Genomic DNA, 15,076 nt, shown 5'->3' with positions numbered 1-15,076 from the left:
ATGGAAGCATATTTCTGTTCTACTTATATAAATTCTGTATGTAGGCCAGTTAGTTCACACAGACCCAGGGAAAAGCCCAGAGACTGAAAATTTACCTTTGATAGCAGAAGGCAGGGAACAACGGAAGAAAGAGTCTGGCCACTCCAGTCTGGTAATTAATGGAGTTTATTAAGGGAAACTTATGTAGAAGAATGTCCTAGGCCATTCCAAGATGAAATGGATTCACGTGCCATTTGTCAGGCACTAAGAATTACATAGAGTAAATAGTTGGGAATTGTCATGGGTACTACTATGTTCCTGCTACCAGGTACTTGAAATTACTTTACATGCTTGACTAGATCAGGATAACAGCCTATCCCAGACCAGCGTCAACAGGAGGCAAGGGAGGGGTGCTAATTTATGTCAGAATGAACATCAATTGTGATCAGTCTCTAAGGGGTGTTGGCAGAAAGCAAGCTCCACTCTGGCCCAGGTCCGGCTTGTGGGACAAGCAGTGGTCACACTATGGAACAGTGTCTCCTCCACAGAAGTCCAGGGCTGATCTGGCCATGGCTTGGTCATCAGACATTGATGCTATGTCTAGCTGCCATTCTTAGCAGTATTGCCTCATGGTACAATATGATTGCTTGGCTCCAGCCTTTAATCTGCCTCTTGTCAGTGGGAAAGAGAAAGGAGTTCTCTTTTTGTATATTGGCCAGAATTTAGTCACATGACCACATCTAATTGGGGAATATTGAAAATGTAGTGTTTTAATTGGCTCCTAGCCAATAATCAGGGTTCTGTTGTAAGGAAGGGGACAGTAGATATTAGACAGCAACTGGCAATCTCTGCCACAGTTAAAGATGGTTCCTTATTTTATGTACCTGTATTGCATGACTTTTAAAATGTCTTTTCTGTGGGAAAATTTTTTACGTCAGAGAATCTATCAAGTTTCTACTTGAGGATCATAGTTACCATATAACTAAGAACCAGAAAAGCTGAATAGTAAGTAATTTGCTATATTATTTTGCATTTAAATTAAGCAACTGGCTTTTGCACTACTTTTATATAAGATTTAGATTGCAAATGGCCAAATTGTGACTAATGGGACTTTAGTCATTTTAGTCATGTTTAGTCATCACTTAGAGAAATGGGAATGCATTGGGAATTTAAACTTTTCATAACCATTAAATATGTACAATTTATACTACATAATGACTACTGTTTAATTATATACAGCTTATAACATTTTCATTGGTGATGAGTCAATATTTTCTTTCAATGCCTAACCCAGCGTCTTGTACATAATAGATATATAATCTATAATCTGTTTTTTGCAGTTTGCATTAATGCTAAATTGAATTGACCTTCACTGCTCAGTTGAATTTATTTGCCTGATAGATAAAAGACCCTTGATAGCTTCTGCTATATCCAATCACTAATCTCACGACAGTGTTACACTAACTCTGATTTAATTATATTCTATTGGATGGCTGTGGGTTATTGCTATGCATAGAAGAGACTGCAGGGGCTCAGGTTACTTCCTAGATATGTAAATGTTTAGCATCTGACAGTGACCACGTCTGCAGCTCCAGGGACTAGGAAATCCTCCAAAATAATGAAGTGCACAGAGGTCAATCAAATCAGCTCTCACCTGGAGACTAAGGACTATCACAAAATTCATGACTGATTCAACTACCATATTTATGACAGCCTTTAATCTTATTTAATGCTTCTCAAATATCGATTTGGCAATATGCTATAAGTGCATTTGATCATTTCTCTGTGTCTGAGCTACATGTCTTGTGATTTACCTTTTAAAAACAACATAAAATTGTAATGAATGAGGCCCTTTAGTGACTGTCTCTGATTACAAGTTATACAATAGAACAAAACTTTCACCTATCATTAAATTTAATTTGTCTTTAGAAATATACTCCTAACTTTGGAATTAAGATGGCCTTATTTTATTAGTCATCCTGGGCATTGTTTCAGTTTTCTTTCTGGTCACCTTCATAATGCATTAAACTGGAAAACAAACAGCTCATGTTCACAGACTTATAAAAGGGAGGGGAGATCACCATATTTATTTAACATCACTGGCATCTGTTTGGCTCACAGAGTCTCTAATTTTGCTAATGGATAGGATGAAAGTTGTACAGTCTACCACATAGGTATTTTAAAAATGTCTTTTAAAGTCTTCTATACAGAACCAAAGTTCCCCACACATCATGTTCTCTGCTGGCTGGGTCAGGGCCTGGGAGGTAGGACAGGAGAGGATAGGTCCTGGACTTATAATTAAAGGTATCTTGTCGTCTGTTTTTTGCAGTTTGCATTAACAGTCTTTTTGAGGGAAATGTTCTTTCTTCATGGGTTTTCTCAGCTCCCCCTTCTCTTGGCCAAGGTGGCATCTCTGTGAGGGAGAGCACTCATGACAAAGGGGGGAGATAAGAAGAGGCAGCTTGTCCACATGTAGGTCCTGGCCCTGCCTGTTGGGCCCTCCCCACCCTCCCTAGAGCTCGCAGGTGGTCTTCCCGTGTGCTAGGCAGCTTCTGGCACCCACCATTGGTTCAGGGCTGGTGAAACCCGTGAACTGTTTCTTCAGCACGCTTTGAGCCCTGTGGTGTCACTTTGCTGACTTGACCCAGTGCTATCTCCCTGGCACAGTGGCCTCTCAAGGCTCTGCTACTTCCTTCCTTCCGGTGCTCAGTTTGTCTTCTTTTTCTGGGAACCCCAGGGATCCCCTGGTGTGCGGAAGGGAGCTTCTGCACATGGGGGTGCTGGGAGCACTTAGGGAATGACCACGGCCCTCCCTCTGCCATTGCCATCGTGGGGAGGAGCCCAGGCATGTGTGGCAGGACCCCCTTGAGGCTGTCTCCTCAGTGGCTTGCAGCCACCCTTTCTGCTCGGGGTGTATATTCTTTCATCACCCTCCCGCCCACGAGGCGTGGCGCTGAGGCCGTGGAGACGTGAGGACACGGCCCCTGCTCCCTGCTTGGCCTCCTATGGTGCCCGCTCCCCCTAGCGCTGCAAGAGCTTTGCCTGCAGGGCTCCTCCTCCAGGCGGCCTTTGCTCTCCCCTTTCCCTGGGGCCATACTGATGGAAAGGTTGCCACGGGTGTGGGGAGGGGGCTGGACACAACACTGTCACCAAGCCAAGAAAATAATTAAGAGATACTGAAAGATTTAAAGCATATTGTTACTGTGTCATTAAAAAACATTCCCTATTTTTCTGAACAGCACAACTTCATTTTCATCTCTGAAAAAATACATTTAAAGAAATATGTTTTCTTTAAATTAATAAGTGGGATATGAGTTTCCAGGCTACCGTTATCCTTTTATAAGTAGGGTAATCTTGAATAGTTAAAATCATTTTGTTGTTTTAATCAAATAATAATATTATTTTAAACATCAATTACCAGTACAACAGATAACTACGATAGCTCAGCTTATAGTCCTGAATATCTAGAAACAATAGGTTTTCAGTACTCAACCTAAAAATTATGGGCGTAAATATGCCCCTGACCAATTCAAGTTCCCCATGATAATAAATCCCGCAGCCCAGCATCTTTTAGGAACCAGGCTCTGGTTAAAGTCTTCTTCCAGGGCTAGGACTGCATCCTCCTGTTCCAGATGTGGAACAAGCCAACCAAATTTAATGAGTCAGAGACCTACCGGCAAAGATGGTGCAGGGAAGTGTTAGTCTCTAGTGTGCTGTCTTGCTGATATCAATTAATTGTTCTTCCTTTTGCAATTAAGGTTTACCTTTACAGAGCTAGAGAGCACATAAAAGATAAGGCAGGATGTGAATTTGACCAGGTGTGCATGGTTCTCACCAAGCATAAAGGAAAAAAATCTTCCTTGTACATGTGCAGTGCTTCATAAATCAGCCAGCAAATACTAATGAGTGCCTCTCTGTACCACACATGCTAGGCTCTTTAGAGAACATTGACAGCACAGTCCCTGATTTTGAAGAGCTAGTGTCTTGTTGCAAAGATCATTCATTTGTTCATTCATTCATTCAGTAAATATTTACTGAGTTCATCCTTTGTGCCAGGCACTGTGATATGTGGGCATAGAGCAGAAACAAGATAGATATGAACCCTGCTTCCATGGAGCATACAATCAGGTGGTATCAATATTCAGTAAATGATTCTGTATCCAAATATCCCCAACCGTAGTCATATGGAGTCCTTTTTCCTTACTATTAAATAAAAGAATTCAAGAAGAAGTGATATGGTACCCAGGTACTCACAGAGAAAGTAGTATTTGAACTAGCCTTTGAAAGAAAATTAGGCTGTGCATATGACAGAAAGAATGGGAGCCTGTTCTGGATGAGGAAAATTGTGGGGACAGTATGCAGAGTGTGTTAGGGGGCAGAGTTGATTGACTGATAGACACCAGGTCACTAAAGTTGAGATAGATCTGATTCCCCAACTCATCATCTAAGGTGTCTGAAGAGCCATTGCTCAGTTATTTAGGTTCTTGGCATGTAAGATATGGCATCATTCAGGTTAGTGCAAGAGAGGGGAAGTTTATCGTAATGGATTATTATGGCCTGGAGTGTGCCGGCTGGAGTTAGAATGTAGATCAGGATGCAGAGAATCAACAATTGGAATAAATGGAAAATCATGCTAGTCCTCCATCATCATTGGCCCTAGCTATTTTCTACCTGTTTAATTGTATTTCCACTCCCAACTGCCAATTAGGTAATGAATTAGGAGGCAAAGGCCTAATTTCTAGTCCTGGTTCTAGGCCTAGATGAGCAAATCACTTAACTTCGCTGAGTTTTAATGTTTCTCATCTATGAAATGGGAATAACATCCATCCACTTAGAGACACTCTAGGTAAACACACAGAAATTGTTCATTAAAACATGAAATGGTAGTTAAGCTGCACTGTGGCAGCCTGGTCTAGTCAATAAGGGTGCACTGTGAAAAAAACAGACAAAAATCCCTGTCTATGTGGAGTTCATTGACTAGTTTGCTCACATATTTTAGTTTTTCACTCTGCTCAGTTAGCCACCACTCTCTCACTCTCCCCCTCTCTCTCCCTCTCTCTCTCCTTATATGAAACAAGTGTTTTCCCAAAAACTGTATTACTCTAGGGGTGATTACAAATGGATCAAGTCTACAGATCAATTTATTGGGCCTTGTGATAAACACAAATAAGGAAATTAAGGAAGCTTAATTCCAGACAAGAATTTGCTGCAAACTAGCTTTGTGACTATAAAAAATAACCTTGCCTCCAATCCTCATGTGTAAATGAGAGAGTTGGATTGCATGACCTCCAAGACGCCTTTTAGCTTGAAAATGTGCAGTTTTGTTTACTCTTGCAGGGATCACCATCCTCTTGGTGACAGCTGGCTCGGTGCCTGAGAATAATCCTCCAGCTCTCAGGACATGCTTTGCAAATTCCAACAAATTAGATGATGGCAAAAGTCACCATTTATACTCCGGAGCATGATTATATGCCATTTTCTGTCATTTTCTTGTTATCTCAATAGTTTCCCTACTAGATTACACATTCCTTCAAAGCAGGAATCAAGAAGTGCAGAATATATATCATTGTCTGGGTCAGGCAAAATCCATTTGGTATCAGAAGACTGAGTTTGCGTTTGTTTATTTTATTTTTTTAAATATATCTTTATTGATTTCAGAGAGAAGAAAGGAGAGGGAGAGAGAGAGATAGAAACATCAATGATGGAGAGTCATTGACCGGCTGCCTCCTGCACGCCCCCGACTGGGGATCGAGCCTGAAACCCAGGCATGTGCCCTGACCGGGAGTGGAATCCCGATCGCCTGGATCCTAGGTCGACGCTCAACCTCTGAGCCACTCCCGGCCGGGCCTGAGTTTGCATTTAAACATTATAAAATTATTCATATTTTCCCCCCTGGAGTCAGTCAAATTCTGCCTATACTGACTTATATGTTTTACTTATTACTTTAACCAATTAACCCTTTTCATAGATCATGAAAGTATAAAATTTCATTCAGCCCTCATCAGAATGATTTGTTCATTCTAAATTAAGCTTTGTTATACTTGTATAAAAAGAGAGGGAAAATCTTACAAATATTAGATCTTAACATGCAGTACAGATATATCTAGCCCCAGTATTACAATACCAAAGATGGTAGTAAGCACCTAAAGTTTCCAAGAGCCTAGTTTTACTGTCACGGGGATCAAATCCCGTTAGAGGGAGTTGGAGACAGTGAGGAAGTGTAGAGTGTTGTTAGCATGTGTTCGGAACCAGGCTGCTTCCATTGGAATCCAAGCTCTGCTACTTACCTGTGGATAACCCTGGACAAGTTACTTAACCTCTTTGTGACTCAGTTTCCTCACCTGTCCAGAGGAGATGATCATAATACCAACTTGAAAGAATGAAATAAATTAATATTTGTAAAATGGTTAGAACAGTGCCTGACAAAGAGAAAGTACTTTATAATTTGGATTACTATTTAGAAGGAAGCTGAAGGGAGAGGAAGTAGGAGTAGCAGATATATCACATAGAGAAGCTGGTGGTAACTGAAGGTGAGGAACTGGACCACGCTTACCGAAAGCGGACGAATCAAGCGTCAAGCACAGGTGTTTCTGTGTATTTTATTTCCCAAGATGAGGAAGCATGTGAATATTTGAAGGTGAATGGAATGGAGCCAGAGAACAGAAAGGCAGGAGGGGTAGGGGATAGCTCTGGGGGCCGGACAATCTGTAATAAGGACACCGGTAATTAGAGGCGTTAGGAGGTAAGTAATTGTTGAATAGTTTTCTCTGTACTTCTCTGGAATCCAGAGAGCCTTTCTAATATGTTACAGATTTCGCACCGAACTTCAGAAGAGAACAATGCAGACCACCCTACCCCTCAGCTGCTCAGGACCAGGCAGTGGACGGGGGAAATTAGTGAGCTGATGGGGGGTGAGCAGAAAGAATTCCAATGACATGTGAATGAGTAGCCACAGCCTTGCGGTGCACCTAGGTCACTCTGGAAGAAGCCTCGCAGACAAACTAATGCGGTGTTCACCAGACAGGGACAGAGTAGCGTCAGGAACACAGGCGTCAGCACCCTCAGCCAAACCACAGACAGCCCAGCGGCCACCAAGCCATGGCAGTAGACCAAACAACTTGTGTTCCAGGGCCGCAGCGTGACCACTCCTATTTCAGTAATTTTACCACAATTGCCACAGGAAAATAATTCCGTCCAAGAATCAAATTCAAATTGGAGCTCTCTCTCCCCCTCCCCCTCCTTCTCCCTCTCTCTGTCCCTTACACACACACACACACACACACACACGCAGAGTCTTTCTATCTTAACTGGAATCTTTAAAAATATCTCGTAGCCTGCGACTTAGTAAATAAAGCTGTATTAACGGATATCTTTGGGCTCTCATATCCAGAGGGAAGACCAGCTTTGCTAGCAGATTGGGTATCATGCATATTTTGCAAGTTGGTAAAAACACAGCAGAGCTATGAACTTAGCTAAAACCAGAGGATGAGAATTTTTTTGAGCCAGAAGATCCTGGGCACCATAAAGACCATAAAGGACACCATCTTCATGGTGCTAAGTGCTAAGATGTCTAAGAGAGGCCTGTTAGTGCCTGTACATCCTGCACTCTCAGGGGAGACCTATACTTTTGTGTGGATGAAAGTCAGTACAGCGGTAACTCGGTTTTCAAATGTCTCCGTCAATGAACATTTCGGGTCCTGAATGCCGTAAACCTGGAAGGAAGCGCTTCGGTTTTCGAACCCGCCTCGGGAGTCGAACGTACCACGCGGCTCCCACTGAGGGCAAGGTCCTGAGGCCCAGCTGTCGGCTGTGGATCCCTCGGGTTTCAAACGTTTCAGAACCCGAACAGTCTCCGGGACGGATCACATTCAAAAACCGAGGCACCACTGTATATTAAAGGGGTAAAGTATTAAATGGAATTAAAAGTAAAAGAGTTTGGCATTACCTGACATATGGTAAGTTCTTCATAGTGTTTCTATTTTTTTCCCCTTCCACCCAAGGTAATTCCCTTTTAAAATATTGCTTCTCAATATTTGATGACAAAGTTTTGTCCTTAGCTAAAGAGAATTTAGGCATCAGTAGCAGGGGTGGAGAAGATTATTATCATTACTTAATTAATTAATTTATTTTTATCCTCCCCAGAGGATATTGTTTCCATTGCTTTTTCAGAGAGAGTGGAAGGGAGGGGGAGAGAGAAAGAGAAACATCTACATGAGAGAGACACATCAGCTGGTTCCCTCCCTCTCATGCCCCACCTGGGGCAGAGCCTGCAACTGGGGTACATGCCCTTGGCCAGAATCGAACCCAGGACCCTTCAGTCCATGGGCCAACATTCTAAACACTGAGTCAAGCCAGGCAGGAAGAGGTTATTTTTACAGGACACTCTTCCCAGAGCTCCTCAACCTATGCACATGGGCAGCCTTCTCTTCTACCAGATAAACTTAACTTGACAAATATTTGCTTGGAAGTGTATCCCACACAACTGGAGTTCTACCCAGAGCCTCTCCGACCCACATACCAGTTCTGTGTACCAGTCCCCAGCTCCTGCTTGCTTTGCTGCTAACTGCTCGCACTGCGACCTTCAGAGGCTCACCCATGGACACAGCCAGAGAGCCTAAGAGCTGTATTCCTCCCTAAAGCAGCAACGGCTGATGGATGTGCGAGGAGACAAGCTCAGACCCCTTGTCTAGAGATGGGACAAACTTCGAAGTACAATTTATACTCCCAAATTTCCCAAAGGTTCAGACTGAGGCTGGAATCACTTAAAATTTCACCTTTCCTTGGCTTCTTCTCTTGTCCAACGTTCCCACTCCCTTCCCGGTTTCTCCTGGGAGCACATTTTTGATGTCACTGGCATAAAAATCCTTGGCTCGGGACCTGCATCTGGGAATACTCAGCCTAAAATAGTCATTATCATTCATTCATTCAAAAAATATACTCCCCTAGTAAGTTCTTATGTGCGTTAGAAGATTTGGTCAGTCCTTGGCCTCATAATGTTAACCATTGAGGAGGGCCAATCATTTGCTTAGCATTCTATTTAATTCACAAACGTTTATTGGACTTTTACTCTGACTCAGAGTATGAGAAACTGAGTCAGTAAGTACAATGTGATAAGTACATCTTGAGTAATGTATACAATGCTATGGGAATATGATAGAAGGACTGATATTTTTCCATGAAAGTGAAAGGTTTGGTCTCAGAGGAGAAGCTGAATTAATTCCAGCCAGAAGCAGGGAGAGGCATTTTGGAAAGGGAATAGCAAACTCCACAGTAATTAGGTGTTAAAAGGCATTGGCTGGTCTCTTGAAGAGCCAGTAGTGTAGTGAATCAAAGCAGAGTTTACAAGGAGAGGAGAGGCTGGAGATAAAGCTGGAGGTCTAGGTTAGAGCTGCTCCGTGGTGGGCTCAGATACTGTAGAACTTTATCCTGTAGTACTGGGGAAGCTTCTAAGATATTTAGGATTTGTCAAGCTTTGCCTTAGAAACAATCTGAAGGATGTGTTCCAGAGAAGAGACTCGGGTCAGAAACACCAATTGGGTAAAAGGCTGTCATTAGGTGAAATCATGTATAATTTCCAATATCCAACCATTTTGACCCAACAAAAATGACAATTTCATGCAGTTCCAACCAATGCACTAGGCAAGGAGGGTGAGGCACAATGACTAGAGACAAGGAGTAACTTAAAAGAGACACATAGGAAAGAAAATTGGCATGAAATGAATGGTCCATGGGATGCAGGGGCAGAGGAAGTTGCAGAAATGAGGTGTGACAGTGAGGCGAAGTTTTCCCATGAGAATGATGGAGCCGATCATGGAGAATATCCATAAAAGAAACAGGGCTCACCAGAGAAGTAATGGGGACCATACCACACTTCAGAACTACAGGCTCTTGACATATAGCCTTGCAGTGCCTCACTTTTTTAGTTTCTTTTTCTGCTACTTGGCATTGTACAGACACATGATATTCAAATTCCTATAGTATCTGCTTCTGAAGTTGATCCAACAAAGAATGCAATCCCAAGTGCATTTACTTAGTAAAGCAGGCTTCTAAATAAGAACAAAAGTAGCATGCTCTAGCCGGTTTGGCTCAATGGTGAGAGTGTCGGCCCATGGACTGAAGGGCCTCGGGTTCGATTCCAGCCAAGGGCATATACCTAGGTTGCAGGCTCCATCCCCGGCCCCGGCCAGGGTGTGTGCAGGAGGCAACAAATTGATGTGTCTCTCTCACATCAATGTTTCTCTCTCTCTCCCTTCCACTCTCCCTAAAAAGCAAAGGAAAAATATCCTCGGGTGAGGATTTTTTTAAAAAAGAACGAGAGTAGCATAATATCAGGAAGAGAAACCTAGTGATCTTTTTGTAGGTTTATCATTCATTCATTCATTCATTCAAAAAGGTACACTCAGTGTCTAAGGAACCAGATCTAACCAGACCGTTCTTTAATACATGAAGGGCCGACCTTCTCATACACAGTGTTGCTGAAAGTCTCAGAGAATAAATAAGAAAACCAGTCTGTTTTTTCTACTCTGACCCTCAACTCTTCCAAAGCCACAATATTTCTATAAAAAGTGCCCCTAAAATTTTTCTATTTGCTCTGAAATAGGTATTGACTAAAGTGTAATTTTTGTTGCAAGGAAGACATGTAATTTTGTTTTCCTTTTAATAACACTGCCTTCCTGAAACAGGAACTATTTCTTTGCTTAACACAGTCAAAAATTGGAGAACTACATGTCTGTCTGGACATCTTATGTAATATACCACTTGGGATGGGGGGTGCTGTTTAAAATGATGTTAATCAAACTTTTGAGGGGAAAAAAGACTCTAGGAATCCAATAAAAAGACTGACTAAGAACACATTGAATGTTTCCTGCTATTTCTTGTAACAATTTTTTTGGTAAGAATTTAATTTTAATCTGCTATTTCTTGTGAGAGAATTACTGAGAAATATGTGAAAAAATATTTTCAGGTATCGTTTCTTAATATTTTTATTGCATCCAATGAATTTAATCCAGTATTTGGAGAATGCTGTTGAGGGATTGCCTTCAGGGTCATTTATGCCACAAATGCTTATTGACCATGACCTATGTGCCAGGTAGCTGCTGGACACACAGTGATAAACAAAACCAAGCCTGGGTCCTCCTCTCATGAAATTTGTAGCTTAGAGATAATGACAAATATTAAATAAACAATCACACAAATAACTATGAATTGCAAACTACCATGAGTTCCTGAAAATAGTGGATATTACCTAGTGGGAGATCAGTCCTAGTCAACAGGATATTTTCTGAGGAAGTGACTTTTCAAGTTGAGCTCTGAAGAATGAACGAAAGTCAGCAGGGTGATGAGGGACTGGAAGAGCACACTGGGCAGAGGAACTGCAAGTGCGAAGTCCTGAGGTAGGCAGGAGGATGACGCTGCTCATGAAGTTCAGAGAAGGCTACTGTGGCCCAAGCACACAAGAGCAAGGACAAAAGGTTAAAAACAAAGCTGGAGTTGCAGCCAGGGGTAGATGAAACAGGACCTGTGAGGTCATGTTAAGAATCCTGGTCTTGCCCAGCCGGGTGTGGCTCAGCGGTTGAGCGTCAACCTAGGATCCAGGCGATCGGGGTTCGATTCCCGGTCAGGGCACAAGCCCGGGTTGCGGGCTCGATCAATGACTCTCTCGTCGTTGATGTTTCTATCTCTCTCTCTCCCTCTCCTTTCCTCTCTCTGAAATCAATAAAGATATATTTTTTTAAAAAAGAATTCTGGTCTTTATCTTAGAAGCAACAGGAAGTCACTGAAAGCTGGAAAGTAGTAGAATTTGATTCACCTGCACCAATCATTTGAAGTCAGTGAGTTTTTATTCAGCATTTAGCAAGTGCTGTGTAACTGCTTTAGGGAGTTAAACCTCACGTTAGACATGGTCTCTGCTCTCAAGTAATACCTGTTGCGGAAGTTTGGGGAGGAATAGTGTGGGTTAAAGCATGAAGGCAGGAATGAGAAAGTCTTGGGAAGATTATAGCTAAAGCATCTTTATTTACTGAATCATAGCCCATTTGAGCTGATATTCAAAATTTGGTTTTGCTTTTCTATGAAAATGTTCAAGGAAGCGTTCATTTGACAAAAGGAGATGTAATCAATAATTCTGTCCACTGAAACCCTCTGTTTGTTCACAGATCAGGCACCACAAAAACAACTATGCATCCAGCTCCACCTCCTTACCCCACCAGTGCTCCTCAACCTTGATGTGGAGCGACCCTTTGGAAAGGTGAGATTTAGGAACTGCCTGGATTTACAGCATAGACTTTCCCCATCTCCCTGCTCTGATCTGAGTTTGTGTGACAAAGGCGGAATGTCTCTAAGAATAAAATGGAAATTAAGCACTCCTGTCTGATTAAGGAGGCCTGGATTCCTTAGAGGAGCCGTTGTTGTTTTTATAACTTCACTTAGATCTCCTCCAACTGGTAACTCTCTGAAACCGGGTCCAATCTGATCGTGTGACTGATCAATTTTCATGTCTTGAAAGAGCCTGCATGTCACTGATTTTTCATTGTAAGAATAGTTTCAGAGAGTATTTTAAGGCTAAGCTACCGCTGTTTTAATTAGACAGCAGGACTCGGTGTGTTCTCCATATGGTTAGTACACTCTTGCTTGCCCTTTTGATTAGGTGTATTTTGTATAAACCCTGTAATTTAATGGGTAAGCACTAGAAAACAGAACATAATGCCAAATATGATACATAGTTGTTCATTTTAAATTTTGAACACTTGCCTCTCCTCCCTCAAACATTTCTTTTCAATATTTTTGTTACTGACTGTAGGGTTAACTGCAAGAGTAGCCTTCGGGGTAGTATGGCATTGTGGGATTTTTTTTATTTTAATGAGATAATGTGAAAAGCTCCAAGCTTGACTTTTTGCATAGGTTGAACTCCTCATTTTAGTGAAAAGTCAACGTGTTTGTTTATTCATTTCCTGGTTAAGTCTGGGTATAATAACTCCCCTACTCAGTATAAGTTGTTATGATGGATTGGACATTCAAGTAGCTCAATTTCTTTGGCCAGTTGGTGTCCCGTGGTTGAAGTAATGGAAAGATAATGACTTTTATTCTTCTGGGGAAGATATGAATGTGTTTTTCAATAGAAATACGGTGCACAACACACCTGAAGGATACGAATCAGTTGGTTGATCCTGAAACATAGCTTACAAATCACGAGGCCAATAAAAGTTTTTCTCAGTTCACCTTATGGTCTTACATCCTTTCTCTATATACATACATATAATTCACATAATCTGGGCACTGTTTTTTTCTAAACACAGAGTCCCTTGGAAAACAAATGAAGGGAAAATAAGGGGAGATATCCAGCCCCCATCTCTTTATTAGTAGGTGTACTCTAATTTCATTTTTAATTTTTTAGAGTAAATCTTATTATACTTTCTCCTCATCATAAAAATAAGCCAGGCTATTTGCAGAAACTTTGGAAAATAAAGAATATTAGAAAGAAAGGTAGCTTACTAAACTTTACTTCCCTTACTCAAGAAGACTCCACCATCATTTTAGTCTATTTTTCTCTTATTTTTCCTCTGCACTTTTCTTGATTTTGTTTTACATACTTATGATAATTTTATATGTGCATTACTGTATCCTGTTTTGTTTCACTTAACATAAATAAGAATTCCCTAGATTATTCACAAATTATTTTTAAAGTAATTTTAATATTTATATAATAGTCTATTAAAAGGATACACTGTAGTTTGCTTAATCATAATCTGTATTCAAATTGGCACCATGATGAATAGAGCTAAATCATAATCCAAACTTGAAATGCAGAAGCTTTTAAAATATATTTGATTGTTTTTTAACCATAAATTTACTTTAAAGAATAAATAATATGTAAAATTATACTATTCTTTAAAGGTGCATATAGTCTAACTTCTTTCCAAAAGAATTATAGATTTAAAATTTCTTCAGCAATGAGTGAGAGTTTCTGCTTTGCTTCACCTTAACCCACACTGTATATTATCTTAAAAAAAAATACACACACACTACTTTGTTGGTTTGATAGGACAAAAAATTGCAGGTTATGTCTATTTCAATTAGCATTTCTCCTTATACCCTTTTTGAGGTATAGTTATATACTGACTAGGGTCTGTTTTCATGGCAAGATTATTTGATCACTCAATGTGTCTACAACTGATGTAGCTTCATGACTTGATAACTCACCTGGATTACAAACTTGGAAGCCAGGAAAGTTACTCAGAAAAAGCATACACATAGCATATAAATGATCCAACAGCGTAAGTGATTCAAAATCCAAAGTTATTTAAATTGCTTTTATTTTCAAAATGTACATGTAATTACTTCATACCAGAATGTTTTGATGTCTAAAGCATTTATATTCTTACTCACATCTTACTCTTCACACCATCAAAAAATATATATCCCTATTTATGCTTACTACATCTTTCTCTCTCTGTTCTAACAGGTCATGAAAGAACGGAGATGGACTTTTTCTTAAAATTCCTGCTCCCCTGAATTTGTGTATTTCTTCCCACCTGAGAAGGAGAATTCTATATTTTGATTTGGATTGTTTCTTCATTTTGATCTTTTTGTACTTTAATTTTTTTTTGTCAGTAATACCCGCTGAGAATAGGTTTGTTATTTTAACCTATGCTTCTGAGGGTTAAATTGACTTCTTGAGCTGGGTTTTGAGTATATATTTAAGAAGTTGGGCAGGATTACACCGATGATGATTGGTGAAAAAGTGAGAAAAAGAAAAACCTATTTTCCAGGAGTTTGTCCACAATTTCAAACCTTTGCCTGAATTTCAACCGTGAGGACACCTTTACATTTAGTGGTTGTTTTGATTTTACAATATGAGTTTGAAAAATCAGTATAAGTTTTTGATAACATAAAGTCAACATATTGAGAGCAGAATTCAGTTAGCAGGACATAAATTTAATGAAATAACAAAAGTATATCAATTGAAGGCAGTGCTATACCCTGACAAAAGTTATTTGTGCAAAATGTGTGATTACTTTTTTGGAGATGCTGTGTCCTTGCTAAGCGTGGAACTCAAAGTCCCTACATCTATATTCTAGTTATGTGTCATTTAGTAACT

At 40.5% G+C, this 15,076-nt stretch overlaps 1 protein-coding gene across 1 annotated transcript in view; it reads left to right on the top strand.

Moving 5' to 3' along the window:
* The window catches only part of PTGER3 (prostaglandin E receptor 3), a 65,857-nt gene extending 53,627 nt beyond the window's left edge, over positions 1–12,230 (top strand). Inside the window, exon 3 of the mRNA XM_016216812.2 lies at positions 12,135–12,230. Within this exon, the coding sequence (XP_016072298.1) occupies positions 12,135–12,230 (96 nt within the window). The remainder of the gene's footprint in view (positions 1–12,134) is intronic.
* Positions 12,231–15,076: the final 2,846 nt, after the last annotated feature.

The sequence above is a fragment of the Miniopterus natalensis genome, chromosome 9 (genome assembly GCF_054644295.1).
Source record: "Miniopterus natalensis isolate mMinNat1 chromosome 9, mMinNat1.hap1, whole genome shotgun sequence".
In the NCBI taxonomy this organism is placed as follows: domain Eukaryota; kingdom Metazoa; phylum Chordata; class Mammalia; order Chiroptera; family Miniopteridae; genus Miniopterus; species Miniopterus natalensis.
Note: the sequence above shows the minus strand (reverse complement) of the source record. Positions and strands in the feature narration are given on the sequence as shown.